The sequence below is a fragment of the Lissotriton vulgaris genome, chromosome 1_1 (assembly GCF_964263255.1).
Source record: "Lissotriton vulgaris chromosome 1_1, aLisVul1.2, whole genome shotgun sequence".
Lineage (NCBI taxonomy): Eukaryota > Metazoa > Chordata > Amphibia > Caudata > Salamandridae > Lissotriton > Lissotriton vulgaris.
Genome location: NC_141685.1, coordinates 1,982,334,274 through 1,982,350,478, shown reverse-complemented (window position 1 = coordinate 1,982,350,478; position 16,205 = coordinate 1,982,334,274). Strand labels below are relative to the sequence as shown.

The following is a 16,205-nucleotide window of genomic DNA, read 5'->3' as shown; positions in this document are numbered from 1 at the left end:
CTTTCCCATAAAACGGCTCGTACTCCTCAAGCCTGGATCGGCGAGACCCGGTTCCGAGGGCTGATCAGGTGTATCAACGGGAGACTGGCGTAGTGGGCGTGAGTGACACCGCGACCGCTACAGACTATACGAGCTAAGTACTCTTTGCAGCACATTGACAGTGTTTGTCCCTTGTTCTATCCCTTGTCTCCTCTTACTTTAGGATGTGCCAAAAAGCGCTGTCCCCCCCCCTCCCGTGGTCTATGGGGTGCAATATCATCCCCTGTGAAGTGAGAACTTTCCCTTCTCACCCTCAAAGTTTTTTGTTGAGTGGTCACCGGCCTTTGGCCCATTGATCGCCCGAGTGATAGAGTTGTGTGTGAATGCCTATCACACTGCTATTCCCCTCCTCTTTCACCACCACAATTCCCCATGCTCACTTGCACTGTTGGCAAGTTTAATAGTCCACACGTGAGACTGTTCAGTCACTACTAAAGGCTTAGTTATAAACTTTCAATTCTTGACCACAGGCAGAGCCACGCACCTCTGCTAGTTTGTATGAGTTGTGCACCCCCTGATACTCTGAGCACAAGTCACAGGCTGTAATCTGTGAGCCTATTGACAAACGATTTTAACTTCTTGTTTGTCTCTCTTTATGTTTGTCTGTACCTTTTATCTTCACAAGTTTTAATTTTGGTCTCTGAACTTCAGAGACTTGAGGCTGTTTGCTTCCCGCCTTTGGCTGGTGGAGCCCTCCTCTTTTTTACTACACAGACACGATTTTTCACTTTCAAGGCCTACGGTTGGATGGGCCTTAGCGTGCCCAGACCGCCGGGGTTTACACTCTAGGTCCTGACGAATGCCAGGTTAATAGACCACACCGGCTGAAACATGTTGACCAACTACACTTTCACTTAATGTTATTGGTACAAGACCATCCAATTAGTTGGCCTTGTCTACCATCACATTTTTTAACTTTGTCCTTGATGATCACCTATTAAATAATTTTTGATACATACAAGGCAATTTTAAACCACCACTCTTCACACTTTTCACGTTACCTATCACATAGCCCCTCCATCCTCACAAGACCAGCTCCGCAGTAATTCTGGAGTCGCAGCACACCGGGGTGACATTCGGTCACACCCGGTGGGGCCCGATGATGTAGCAAGTCACCGACCAGGTCAGTGAGTGAGGGCTTTAAAAACAAACCAAATGGGCTTTGTTGACTCCTTGTGCTCCGTGCATACCTCCATCCTATCTGAAAAGGAACACTCTTTTGTTGTTATTTTCTAGACTTACAATACCTCATGTTCCTGATGTGTGTAGATATTTTCATCAGAATTGGATAAAATAGGCATGGTTTTAGTTGTGCCTGCACACAAGAGGTATAGATGACTGTGTTGTGGTTTATTTTTCCTCCAGACTTCAAAACTATAGCCACATTCACAATAAAAGGTTTAAATTAAAACAAGGCTCTTAATGAATGTTTGCAAACTTTAAAAGGAAGCTATTGTTTTTTACATGGGTGCTTTCCATGTGCCTCATTCTTCATATATACCGATCTCTAAAGGTACAAAAGTTTATTAGCAAATGGCATCTCTTTGAAGCCACTTAATATATAGGTACATATACGTGACACTCAAATGTGCAGTGGAATGCTAAAAGTGCTATTTTTAATTACCATTGACCTTTCACTTCATTGGAATAAAGAGCTTATTCTCTATGGCATGAAAACTGATGAAAAGGCCTTAAGCTCCAGTGGAAGGTGGTCTTGGATGTCCCTTTGGCGATGTCCCCTCACCGAGCTGGGAGACTGTCAGGCCTTAGCTTGCAGCAATGGTCATAGGTTGAAGGGTTGCAGAGATTACCCTCTTCACAAAGCTTGTGTGGCTGCTTAACAGATGAAAATTTGGGGGCCTCGAGCTCCCCTTCTTATAGCCCATTTCCAGACACCAAACATTTTTTAGGGTCTGAGTCTTTCAGGTTTGTATGAGATTTGAAGTGCCCTCTCCTCTCCTCTGCTGTGCCCTTCGCCAGAAAGCAGTCTGCCACAGCAGGAGCTGCTCCAAATCTTGTAAATCCACAATGCAGGCCATCGGAACGGAACGACTAGAGGTCCACACCTAAATGTCAGCCACAGTAATATCTATATGAAAAGGTTACCCCAGGGCCTCAGCCTCACTCCTTAAGATTCCCTTATTAGACCCATCTCCTACCTGAGATGTGCCCAGGTCCATTTCCAATTAACTTTCTCTGAACCAATAACGTCCTTCGAAGTGTGCTTGAGACCTTGGCTGCCCTTTCCCCAGCATGTGTCCCACCCAGCTCAGAGAAATGCAGCAATCCACACATCTGCCTCTATCTCAATATCCTTCAATCATCCCTGCACATCCGAAATGGAAACCAGAATCTCCCATGTACTGCACCATTCACAGGCACATATACACCCTGCACATGAATACAACACACATACACTGCACAGCACTACATACTAACATGATGTAGGCCAAGATGAATTTAGCACACAACAGCAGATCTTCCATGAGTGAGCCTGTAGAACTCACTTTAGTGACACAAGTTAAAAGCCCTTTTCACTTCTATTGATCACTATTCAGTATGGTACCTCTACCGCTCTCATGCTGCTTAACTCCTAGCAAAGGCAGTACCCTTCACCACTATGAGGGTGGAGCTTTAAGGGCCCCTCTTGGGCCATCCAGGCTGCAATTCATGAGATAGGGTTATGTCATGGTGCACAGGCATGGTTCACCCATGACAACAGAAATTCAGCACTAGGGAACCAGACATCATTACAGCTAGGGCATTCAGGGCGTGGTTATACATACGTCACCATACCAGAGACTTTGCCATCCCAACAGTGTAATTCATTAGAAAATACACATCTTGCATGTATAAAAATCACTTCTTGTCTCTTTGTTGGTGCCTGCTTCCATTTGACATAGTTTCACAGAAAACTAAGGGGCATAATATCAAGGGCAGCGTTAAAGTTATCACTGGTTTAGCAGCAGAAAACTGCCGCTAAAGCGGCAAAAATGGGCTTGGTAATATGCCCTGGAGAATTCCAATTGGAGCCCATGTTCACACCAGAACATGGACTTCTATTGGAATTCTCAAGGGCATTTTATCAAGCCCATTATCGCCGCTTTAGTGGCAGTTTTTTATCGCTAAACCGGCGATAATTTTTAACACTGTTCTTGATAATGTGCCCCAAAGTGATTCAATTTTGCAGATTTGGCTTTATATGAAAACCTATGAATGGTTGCATGGTCCCACACTATTATGTGCCCTTAGCATAGATAATATAGACTAGTGATGCACTCCAATCAAAATTGGTAGCAAAATAGTTTGATATTGCTGCAATTTTAGCTGCTTTATGCTTTGCTCCATGTAAGCGCCTATGCAAATGTGTAGTAAATCCGGATACAATATCAATGTTGTTCTCTATTTTTCCTCCAACCTCAAAGTATATTGTTGCACATTTTTATGGTTATGAATAGCGTGTCTCAAGGATGCAAAATACATGCACTTAAGCTTGTAAATGTTAATATTTTTGGAAATGTTTTTTGTGGTTATAGAGAAGTGGTTTAGCAGGGGTGCTATTTTCCCTGATGCAAGGAAGGAAAATAACCTGTATGACATTCAGCTGGATAGTGACAAACAGCTGCAACTGCAGCAGAATGCACCTCTGAGACACCTACGCCCCACAGCCACTGCACCTATTATAATAATGATAGCTGTGAAGTAGCTATAGAAAGCATGTTCATGACGTTAAAATTAATTCTTGGATTAGTTCAATAAAATGTATCGACATTTGAGATATCTTTCACTTTTGACAGAATTAACATGGCAAAAACCTATTCATGATTCGGACAGCCAAAATAATGTTCAACTACCGTGGACGTTACCATATATCAATGAGGAATAAAAATTCTCCCTCTATTAAAGAAGGTATTGTCTTGGCGCAAACTGTTCCACATTAGAACATGTTCTACAGGATATATCTGATGATATGGCTCCCTCATTCGCTTTCTTTAGTCTTTTTAAGGATACTATCCACAGTGTGCAAAATTGGACTCAACAGTAAGTGTCAAACAATTGACTATCATGGGTCTAGGATGATGGTCTGAACTGCTGTCTAAAGGCTAAATGTATCAAGCGTTTTTTTGTCGCTAACGCAGCGAATTGCAAAATAGCAGCGTTTGCGACAAAAAAAACAGGAAATGAGATGTATGAAAAATTCGCATTGCAAATTTAAGGAATCACAAATGTTGCGATTCTTTAACTTTGCCTCAGCATTTAAGGAATCGCAAATTGCGATTCCTTAAATGCTATACATTAAGCATTTCCAATTAGCGATTTTCCCTTAAGAAATCGCAAATTACCACCAACTTGTAGTTGGAGGTAATTTGCGATTTCTTTTACAAATGCACTTTTTGCAATTCGTGAAGGTGGCATGTGACGCTCATACATGCCTTTAGGGCAGGTATGTACGCCATATGCGCACACATGTCAATTTCTGGGGTGAAGCAGGGTGTCCTTAAGACACCCTTGCACCCTTGAAATTATTCTCAATTTGCGATTAGCTAATTGCGAATCGCAAATTGAGAATAATTTCCCATTCCTTCCTATGGGCCTCCTGGCCCATAGAAATTAATGGGAAATGATTCCTTAATTGCGATTAGCAATTTGCTAATCGCAATTAAGGAATTTTAAGAAATTGCTGCAAATTTCTACATACATACCATTTTGAAAATCTCAAATAGCTATTCCTTAAAAATCGCTATTTGAGATTCGCTAAAGGGTATCCTGATACATCTAGCCCTAAATGTTCTATAATTTCCCCGACAGTAGTTTAGCAAAAAAGCAATGTATTTGCAAAGTGTCAGTTAGTATTATTTTGTAAAAAAACATCATTAACAGCTGTTGCTTCGAAACAGTTTAATAAGAGCTAATGCAAACATGCTACTGATAAAATATTTTAGTTGAACCACACAAACTTTCGTAAAGAATGCAATCACTGGTTTTAGATTTCAATGATAAACCTTTATTCTGAATATACTGTTTTTGCACATGAAATCACAACATTTTTCTACAATTATAAACATTTTAATAGCATATTTTATAAATTTTTACAAAAAACTTTTTCAGGCTTCTTGAGATCAATAAAAGTTTCACGCAAATACAATAAAAGGGAAATAAAGACCCATTAGCCATTATCCTATTGGTGGAACTTCTGCGTGAAAACACTGAGCTATCCTTCCGAAATTGCTCTGGCTTGTGAGCCCAGCACTCCCAAGCTAAAATACATTTTTGCAGGTTAGATCAGAAATTTAGAAGGCATCTACACAAAACAGTATCCCTTTTGCTTATGTGAGCCTAGTGAGATATTGTTTACGTTAAGAGATTCCTAGCTTCAATTAACAGTAATGCATATCCCATGGCTGATGACGGAGGAAAATGTTTGCTTCCATGCTGTAAAAATGTCCTCATAATCCTGAATACCCATTGTCTAGAACCTGGGGCATTCCTTTGGAAAGTATACATTCATAATCTAATCAGTGTATTCACCATTATATATTATATAACAATATGACAATAATAATATAAACATTTTTATAGGAGACAAAAATAAGGTTTATTTTTGTACATACATAAGCCAACTATTCTGTAAAATTATCTTATAACAATGCGTAGCACAACAGATGGTTAAATACTAAAAGTAAAAAAGGGAGGTCTGTTGACTATTTATTTTAGAAGAGGGAGATTGAGATACGTGTGATTAGGATATCAAAGAATAGGTTCATGTTTCAATTCTTTCCATGGTATGCCTTAACTGTAAACAGTTGGTTTGACATCAAAAACTCATTTGGACTCAAGTTTCCATTTTTTTACTTCAGCTAGAATGATTAAAATGTATTTGTTTCCTCTTATCCCACGAGAGGATGAATCTAGATTGTATTAACTAAAAATTATCGAAAACAATTGCAGGCTATAATTTAGTATTTGTCTGACTATTGAGCAGTGGGCTCCTGTGTAATTAAGAGCTCATCCACATACATGGTTCACCCCACTCTCCTAAAACCTTCTATGCTCTTTAGCTAATGAACTTTCCACTAATGTTAGTACAAGTCTATTTTGAATAATATGATACTACAAAGCTGTCAATGTAGTCAGGGAGAATGGTAGATGGTTAGTTAAAAGAAATTTGAGAACTATCAGGCAAATGTAACCCCTAGGTTATCAAGGCCACTTAAAAGGGATACTGCTTCTTTCAACCCATTAAGGCCAGTTGCAATGCAAAGAAAAGGAAAGATTGTAGGAAACCTTACACATGGAGGCAACACTGTATTTGTCCAGTTAAGCACAAACACATTAAGAACCTGAAAACATTCATATCTAAATATTAAACATATAAGACAGAATAGATGTTCAGTGAGACCTGCAAAAAATGACATGCTAAAGAACTATACAAATGTGGACCACTTTTTCGGTTTTGGCAGTAATGCTGGTTGTTAAAATGAAACAGGAACACAGTATTACATTCATACAAAATAGATATTAAGCACCCTTATGTGCTTCACTTGTTAGATCACTGCAGTGACAAGAAATTCATGAATATTTTTAGCACAGCAAGAAATTGGAAAATGAGAAATACATATATCAATTTTCTACAAAAGTGAGCCACACATTATAATTTGATTTGTACATGTATACCTCATGGAATCTACAAATATCTTTACTGCAGGAAACAATGGTCAATTTGAAAGGACTAGAGTAGATAGCTTCATTTCTGTACACTAAACCAGAGATCCTGGGGAACAGTTGTTCATTGTTGCAACTTCTAGCTAATTGACTGTTAACCAGATTGTGTAAGAACGCTTTCTATGTCCTTGCTTTAATAAAATGAATAACCTTTACAAGATTATTTTTTGTTTCTTCCCTACAAATATATGTTGTGGTGTCATATCCTGAAGAACTGTGCTGGCTCACCGCAGAGCTGTGTGACTGTTTTCTTGCATTTGAGATATTTCAAGTTCACACATATAACTTGGAAATTCTCTGGGTTTGGGTTGAACTTTAGACACCAAAAGTCAGTAATAGGCGGGTCAATACCCTATTTCCGACTTCTGCATTTCATGAATTACTTTGTAGAACTTCCAAGCTATATGTATTCATTTCATATACCTCAAATGCAAAAAAACTGGTCACTGCTCAGTGCTCTGCCAATGTAGCTCTTCATGATACATCCCATAGAGTGTACAAGTAAAATTGTATTATGTGAGAGCATGGACATTAAATATTATTTGTTATCAAAGGTGGTCATTATGGGTTCCAATATTTTGTCTCAAATAGCACTCAATAACATGTTATAATAACATGGTACATTATTAAATATTTTTCTTTATTTTAAATTGTTTTTCCACAAAAGGTTTTTTTTTTCTATCAGGAGAACAAATTAGAGTATTCCCCCATGGTCAATAAGAACAAATTTGAAAAAAAGGTATTTGCCAAAACAAAGGTAAATGAAAAGCAAGCAGTTTGTTTGTCTTTAAAAATGAGTGAATCATTGTATTCTATAGAACTGTTTTAATACCAGCCCCAACAAAAGGCACTTAGAATAACTTATAGAATGAGAGGATTTGGAAGAGGAACTATTCCAGAATACAATATCGCACAAAGTAAAGCTTGCACAGTAAGGGTCTTTCGCTAAAGACACATAGCATGAAATAGAGTTTGGGCCAGGTGTTTTAAATTGGTTAAATCTGTCTGCTAGGCAGCTCAAAGTAACATTCTCATTCATGTCACATTCAAGACATGATAATCATCTGATGGATTCAATGGCAGCAACTGGATGTTGAGTTTATAAACTTCTTGTGTTAAAAAGAAATGTGGACATTACATTTTTATGAGAGGATTTAGAACTTGAAAAATTAAATGATGTGGTGCGTAATAGATGAAAAGGAAATCATGATGAAATGAAAACAGAGTAAAACAAAAGGACATTGACTGGAAGAGCGGGCTGCTTTCAAAAGAAACACTTAAAAGGAGGAGCACAGAATGAAAATCATTAAACACATGTTATATTCTGAATGAGTAAGCTATGTTTTACTTTGTTTATGTATTATTTAGGTAGTAGAGAGACAGGTATTGTAGAACAGCCTCATTTTGGACAGAAGAGAAAAGTGGAAAGGGTTAGAGGTAAAATTACCTAGGGATGTTAAATTGAATTAAAATCACAAGTGATATCACGATCCATAGGAAAGGACTAAGAGGAGGGAGGTTGCTTATAACATATGTGTGAGACAAGTATAAGGGGTAAAAGGTTTACCAGTAAACAAGATATGTAAGTATACAGTAACATTGTTGTTTAGTCAACAAAAATATTGGGTATTGAGGAACCAGGCACTGGTTGCCATCTACGGGTTTCCCATCAGTACTAGGAAGAGCAGACAGAAGTGTACAACTATTTAAAAATGACTGCTATAAAAATCCAATTGTTTGTGCACTACAAGAGTCAATGGGTTGTAAGCCTTTACTGTCAATTGGTCATAAGTATTTAATAGTGTACTATACATTTAATGAAAACACTCTTGCACCATTTGTGAGAAATTGTTTGCTTTTCATTTTTTTGCTTAGGCAAGGTGAACTACTTTGCCATAATAGATTAACTTTCTAAACCTATCATTTTAATAAATAATTACAACAAAATTATTTCATTTAACGATATGTTAAAAATTCAGTCAGAAATATGTTTGATCTAGTATGAAACATATGCGAAATACAGGATCATTTACACTATTCACAGTAGTATGAAGCAAAGAAACGTCATTAGCTACATATTGTTAAGATCCTTATTGGATCTCATGTGTATGATGAGAAACAAGGCTAGCTGTACTGTCTGATCTGCCATTGTACAGCCAGTGAGCACATGACCATGAAAAAAGAACAGAAGCCAAGCATCATCTACTACTTATGGATGAGGCTATGATTTCTGAAGTCGGACACCCAAAAGGGGCCTATTGCACTTTACGAAAGGAGCCAGTTTAAGGCTAGATTTGGGACACATACTTGTTTTATGGATATTCAGTCCCACATCTCCACACACCAAGGTAATGCCATTTAACCAATTGGGATACCTCTAGTGCGATTACCACTCGGATTATATGTAATGCAATTGAAGCATGTTTGCACAAAATAATTGAGGAAATATACTTACTAATATAGTGGGGGATATAGGGAGAGGTAGATAATGCATAAGTGCCTAGAGAGGCTTATATTATGTTGACTGCACAGCACAATTAGAATGGGATACTCAGAACTGAATTGCAAGTATATACATACTTGTGCAGTTAAAGATCTTCATCACCCAAACCAATCTAATGTACCATCACATGGTAGTGTTAAATTTATAGTTTCTAAGATTACCACATATACTTAAAGGCAGTTGAGACAGATGACAATACAGAGTAATAGAACCCACAACTGAGTTTCTTTTTTACCCATGCATTTGTACCCCTATTTTGGAAAAGCTGTACAAATTTAACCATGGGTTAAAAAAGCATGTTTGTTGGCAGTCAGTAGATACAGTTACACAGATTATCTAGGCCACCATGCCATTGTTTTCACTATAATTTCATGTTACAGCCATGCATACCCATTGTTGTGTACATATCAAGATTTTACATGTTGCAAACAACTAGTGAACAATATGCTACCATATAAGCATTTGCATATTGGAGCTGCTTGAAAGAAAAAAGGTTATAGCCAAAGTTTTATAAATGTAGGTTTTGGTTCTCAGTAATACTGCCATTTTTATTTACCAATCTTTATGAACGAAAAGACCCATTGTTTTTCTTGGACTATTATGCACTCCAATGTATTCTATTGCACTAGTTTGATTACAAACAACATTTATTTCACTATACAGTGTCAACATGCATTCATAAATCTTCACAAAGGCCCTTATTTGTCTTTTTAAAGGAGGAAACAAACTGAAAATTTAGCAAATTTAGTAATTTTATATTTTCTAGCAGCAACAAAATCATCGGTCTATTGTAAAAGGGTTTCTTTTAATTTTGAAATACATTGCTCCACTTGTTAAGTCTCTCATTTGAGAATGTATTCCTTCCAACATTATTTTAATTCATTGGATTGTATATAATTTTATAATCTTAAAATAACTGCACACACAAGCATTCAGCTGAGACAAGGCTAAATTGTAAAAATAACATTTTCATAATAGTCCTTTTCAACATGAAAATAGGGGAAGCCAACTATTTGTGGGCTTTAAATTGCACAGTATATTCAGAGCATTGTTTAACAAGATAAGCTGATTGAATTGCATCATTTTGCAACTCTTTGTTTCTGCACACAACGAAAGCTTCACCCAGATAACATACGGATATACTATACTCTACAGTCAAATCAACAGAACACACTTTTAAAAAGAGAAAATAGCAGCAGCAGCATGCAAAATACTCTTGGTAAGTCAAGTCATATAGCCACAAAAATACATTTTATTTTTATTCACATATTCTTCAAAGATTTGGCTAGCATTACCGCATGTAACCACACTGCAGTGATTGGGGTGGCATCAGGTCAGACAGATCTTTACAAAGGAACTAACTTTCATTCAGAGTGTAAGTTCCTTAAATCAGTAATCACTCAAGCACCTATAAAGTATAAATACAATTTTTTCTGATCATGTTTTTTGATTAGACAGGAGCTGCAGAAACCTGCCTGGCCACCCGTTTAATTTCATTTGGCTGATTAAGCCACTGATCATAAGGCATTTTAGTCATGGTGAAGTTCTGTAGCAGACTAGCCAATATTTACACTTGATCACAAATTTGATATTTTTGACAAACTGAAGTAGTCTGCATTTTTCAATATACCACCACATTTAAAGCATGAAAACTATTTGATGCAGTGCGACTAATCTCACATAATGCAGTTTCTACTAATGGACACATAAAAGAATGTGGTATACCCACAACCAAATCTTAAATTCAAAATAAATAAGACAAATCATACAGAGGCCATCATAAGGGGAGCCCTTTTACATGAATTAGTTGAAGATGCAACACAATTATCTCAAAATATTAATTGAAGTAAACATAATATTGTGTTCTGATGGCATACTTTAGATTATGCAGCATTCACAAAAGTTGTCTTTAGAGTGTCTGTCCATCTAGCATGCCGCCGCAGTCGGAACCTTTTCGAGTTTTTCGTCCAGTCATATCACATTGTGGGCAGTATCATTCAGCTACAGTCTTAACCTACTGGCCCTTCATTCAATCATCCAGCACAAAAATTTTGGCAAGGTCTTGAGAAGAGCTATGCAAATTTTGGTATTTTCAAGGTCATAATGGACAAAGTCTGCTGCCAGATAAGAGCCAAAGTAGGACTAGTTGGATTCCTATCACAGACCACCAAGATGGGTTTAGACCAGAGACCCCTCCACAGTCAGTGTCATCTTCCTGTTGATGAAAAAAACAACAACTGATTAACAACAACATTTTAGCTGCTGGATGTAGGATATATTTAGCTATCACATGTTTTTTTAACAATTATTATGGTGTTCATCCTCCTACTGAGCATGAAAGCATGTTGTATAGTGGTTAGATAATGATGGTCTCTCCTTAAACTATTTGATTCCAATTGTAAGTGTATATAGAGAACACAGTTTGGAAGAACATTAAGGAGATAATCTTAAGACAGGAGCAGATAAAACACAATCCTAAAATTGAAAAAACTGTTATCACCAATGTTTTAACCTTTGTATTTTTAAGATGCAAAGTAAACAATGTGAAATTTGGAACTATGTTAATGAATACTAGCATTTCCTAAAAGAGATCAGATTTTAAACTCAAAAAATAAATAACACATGTCTGTTACTCAGTAGTTTCCAGATGAAAGAATGCTGGTTAAGCACCTAAAAGAATATTGCAATAGTAAAAAGATATTTAAGTGGCCTGTTGTTGTTCTTCTACATTAAGATGAGTTGTGTGTGCTTCCTCTACCTGCAACCTTATATTCTAACCAATCGATAAATATTATGAAAACCTGTCAGAGCAATTAGATTTCAATACACATGCATGATTCTGAAAAATATGAAAAATCATTGAAAGTACTTTTATACTACAATTATTTTTAGATTACTTAAACAGGGTATTTGTTACAGTATCATTGCTGTTCAACACCATACTTGAGAGAGAGAGCAACATCGAAATGTAAATATACATGTATCCTGTTGCTACAGGAATACACTAAAGCTTTATTGCAGTGCAGTCACTGTAGAGAGACTGCACATACATTTCTTTTCAGTTCAGTATTCATGGGAAAGTGAATTTGACAGTGTAGATAGAAAGGATAATCAAGGCAATAACACTTTATCAGGACATGTGCATTACTTCTAATGATTACCTTGGTAACACATCTTGTTCCATAAAAGATAAGTATTGACAAATGTAGGAAAATAACAATTTTTGCAAGTTTACCCAATTTTGTTTCGACTGCTGTTTTTTAAAATTCACTGTACTGAAACTCTGCTAATTAGGCCTCCGGGCATAAGCTCTGATGCCTAAAACTTGTTGAAATTAGCTAGGCTCCAAATTAGCACTACCTCCAACTCCCTAATATATTGGACCAAGTGTATCTAGGACTTGTAAGTTAAATGTCACTAGTGGACTACAGCACATATTGTAGTTTCACTGAAGTCACAAAGCAAAATATAATTGCAGGCCTATAACCAGTAACTTGGTTGTGCAGGTTTAAGCTGCAAATCTGATCTGACAAAATAAGCCTTTTTGACTGGCCAAACCCTGCTCTCACATATTATTAGACATGCATAAGTGGAACTTAAATGACCATAAGGGTGTATGATATTAAAAAGTAGGACATGTAAAACTTGAATGTTAAACATGTCTTTACAGTGAAAAAGCTAAAGGTTGCAGCAGGGTTAGCTGTTCTTCAGGAAGGCATTAGGATACTTTATTAAAGTTACTAAAGTTATCTCCACCAAGGAGCTTTTTGAAATATATATTACAGATGCAATTCATTGGTAAAATTGGATTTGTAACACATATTTTACAAAATGTACTTTTTAAAACTTGTCTTTATCCTGCCTAAAGCGTCTAGAAGCCTTTTTTCTGAGCTTCCAACTGTCACCCAGGAGCTGAATAGCTCCTTGATAAGGTGTTTATTGGCTCACAGAGCTGGGACAAAAGCCTTGGGTGTGGGAAGAAGTTGGCCTTTTCCTGCAGGATGGCCTTGGGGCTTTGCCCAGTCCCTTACATATGTTCACAGGATGCCTGCACTATCACAGGCAGATGTAGCTTACACCTCATCCTGTTCCCTCTATTGGCCTTCTAGCCAGCCAAGCACCACTACGAGTAGCAGAGGTGCTGCCCTAGACCATAGAGGAGGGATTGCTCATTTCCATTGCCACAGTACTAGGGTGGGCAGTGGATCTCTGCCCAAGGGAGGCAGTGTTCTGCCATACTGGATTTTAGTAGAGAGGCACACTGTGCGTTGTTTGCAGTAGGGCACACAGGAACTGCTGTAAAAAAAGGGGAAAGCTATCACTGGGAACTTTTTCCTATTGGTCAGGGAGATGGCATGAGTTACTCCCACCTATAAACTAGTGCCAGGTATAAATGTAGTACTCCTGGGCACCTTCTTCAGAACACTATTGGACCTGTGAAACTGAAAAGGACTGCACTGCTAATATGACATGTGAGGAGAATCCCAAGGGCTGGGCCTACTCTCACTTGTACCAGGACAAAGAAGTGGACTTGAAGGATCAATTGGCTACCTCTTGTTAAGCTACAGGAACAATAAAGCTGTAAGAATCCTAATTTTCTGAAGGAGTCAGAATAACCACTTCAAGTGAACCTGCACTGGACCTTGGTGGTGGCTTCTGTGGAGTAAGTCCTGCTCCCACAAGTGCTGTTCATGAGGTCCTGAAACTCTTGGTTGGTGCCAGAGTGAACTCCTGATACCTAAGTCTAGCTTGGACTTAGAAACTTTTTAAAGGAATCCAGGGTTTTGTCTGGAGAACCAAGAGAAGACCCAGACCAGCCTGCTAAGTCAACCCACTAAGTGTGCCGCACTGATGGGCCTGATTTCAACACACTTCTGCTATATTCTTCTCCAAGCCGCAAATATGATTCAGCGAGCTAACACCAACTGGCATCCAATGGCGATAAACACTCTCCAGATACAACCTACAGCCCTGCTGAAAGAATCGGTCTTCCAGAAAATAATCTGATTCCAAATGTAAAAATGTTCACTGGACCTGACGCCGATCAGCATCTGATAGATGCTGATGACTCCTGGACGAAAACGTAATTCTTTGATCATGACAAAGCTGGTCTTCGTATCCGAAGAGTGCGGTTGGCTTTAAAACTTACATTTGTCCTGGTTTAGTGCGACCAGTTGGCGCTTTGTGTTTCTTTTGTACTGTTTTTATTTAAACTTTAAAACATCCATATCTATGGTGCCCCTTGTTGGATTTTTGTTGTGTTGGTGTGATTTTGTTTATTAAAATACTCTCTCTTTGTACAAATTGGAGATGGCGTTTTATTGTGTTCTGTTTAAGACTAACTGTTGTGGTATTTCTAAATGCTTTATACATTTTCATGATCACTTTAAAAAGTTTGTTACAATGAAATAAGCAAGAGCAAGAGCTATCTGAATAGATTAGGAAAATGGAACATCCAAAAATTAGATGAACAAAAAAAATGAAGTCAAATATTTGGTGGCAAAACTAGGACTGCGAAAACAAAGACTACAAAATTGTATTTTTAGCCATAGTCCTTTTGTATGTTCCAGTAGCAAATATTGTGAACACAAAAGAGGTTGCAATCTTGTTCCGCCTAACATATGTTTGGTTTAATAGTGATATTCACAGCCTACTCTGAATTCAATTTATACAATTTTTTCTAAACAATTTAAAAGTATTGAGATATTAGACATAATCAACACTACCATAGTTATTTCAATTCTTATTTCCTTTCAGCTAGAAACTCCTTTCTAACAAAAGAGATCTTCGCAGAATATAAGCAACAGAGTGTATGAGATAGATCATGATAAACATGCAAAATATATTCCCAGAAAATAAAGATGGAATGAAGAAAATGAGTATTGACTTGGGCTGGCAAGCTCTCAAACTTTGGTGCATTAAAGATTTCCTCTGCTATTGTTCTGTAAAAGTCTCTAGGTCAACACTTCAATAGGTGACCTCACCCATGTATATAGTATCCTATAAGGATGAAAGTTACCACTGTCTCAAACATACCTCAATATTTTCTAGTTCATGGTGGAATTAACTAATGCTGCACATATTTACATTCCACAAACTCCCTCAGAACAAGAAGTGACAAGAGAGTAAACCTTCCCTAGCTCTCCTTACTCAGACTGGGGACCTCACAAGAAGAGAAGGATAGAAATCAGCTACCTATTAACGACAGCTGAAAAAAGTATACTATCCCAATAAGTGTAAAATGTGTAGGAGGGCAGTCCTAAAAATGCCATTGGGCTTTTTCTGATAGTTTGTATTGTTTATTAGTATTTGTTTTTCTTCTGTTACCTCCCTTTCATGCACATTTTACACTTATCTGGATAGTATACTTTTTCAGTTATCTTTAATAAGAAGCTTATATCTGTCCTTCTCTTCTTGTGAGGTCTACATTCCACAAAATACAGTTCTTTGTAAAACATCTAGGACCCGATTCCGATCCGGTAAAATTACCGTCCATACGATTCGCATCCGGAGCCGTCTCCGTATGACTCGTACACATGCCGTACGACCCGACGAGCACGATCCAGACCGGAGTATCAGGACGCAATTCGTACGGTCCAAGTCAGGTAAGGGCGATTCGTACGGAAAAGCTCACAAACACATACACACTGTACGGCATGTACCACCAATGATTGGGGGGGTACGCGCCGTACACCCAGCGTACATGGGGCACGTGCCGTACACCCTGCGTGCATGGGGTACGGTGCGTACCCCATGTACGCTGGGTATACGGCATGTACCCCCAATGATCACAGGGGTACACGCTGTACCCCTGCAATCATGGGGGGTACGCGCAGTACACGGGGGGCATACTGTACCTGTTTCTGGGCAAACTCTGCTTTTACGACTCCTGTGTAAAAAGGGTCGTATGGTGCGTACCCGACACGAATCGTACTTGCCG

At 38.1% G+C, this 16,205-nt stretch overlaps 1 protein-coding gene across 2 annotated transcripts in view; it reads right to left on the bottom strand.

Annotated features, from left to right (window-relative positions):
• Positions 1 to 5,021: 5,021 nt before the first annotated feature.
• The window catches only part of CACNA2D1 (calcium voltage-gated channel auxiliary subunit alpha2delta 1), a 1,701,483-nt gene continuing 1,690,299 nt past the window's right edge, over positions 5,022 to 16,205 (bottom strand). Inside the window, exon 38 of one of the 2 annotated variants that reach the window (XM_086919803.1) lies at positions 5,022 to 11,480. In XM_086919803.1, coding sequence (XP_086775929.1) covers positions 11,364 to 11,480 — 117 coding nt within the window. In that variant the 3' untranslated portion in view covers positions 5,022 to 11,363. The remainder of the gene's footprint in view (positions 11,481 to 16,205) is intronic. The other variant, XM_086919796.1, reaches the window with a different exon arrangement.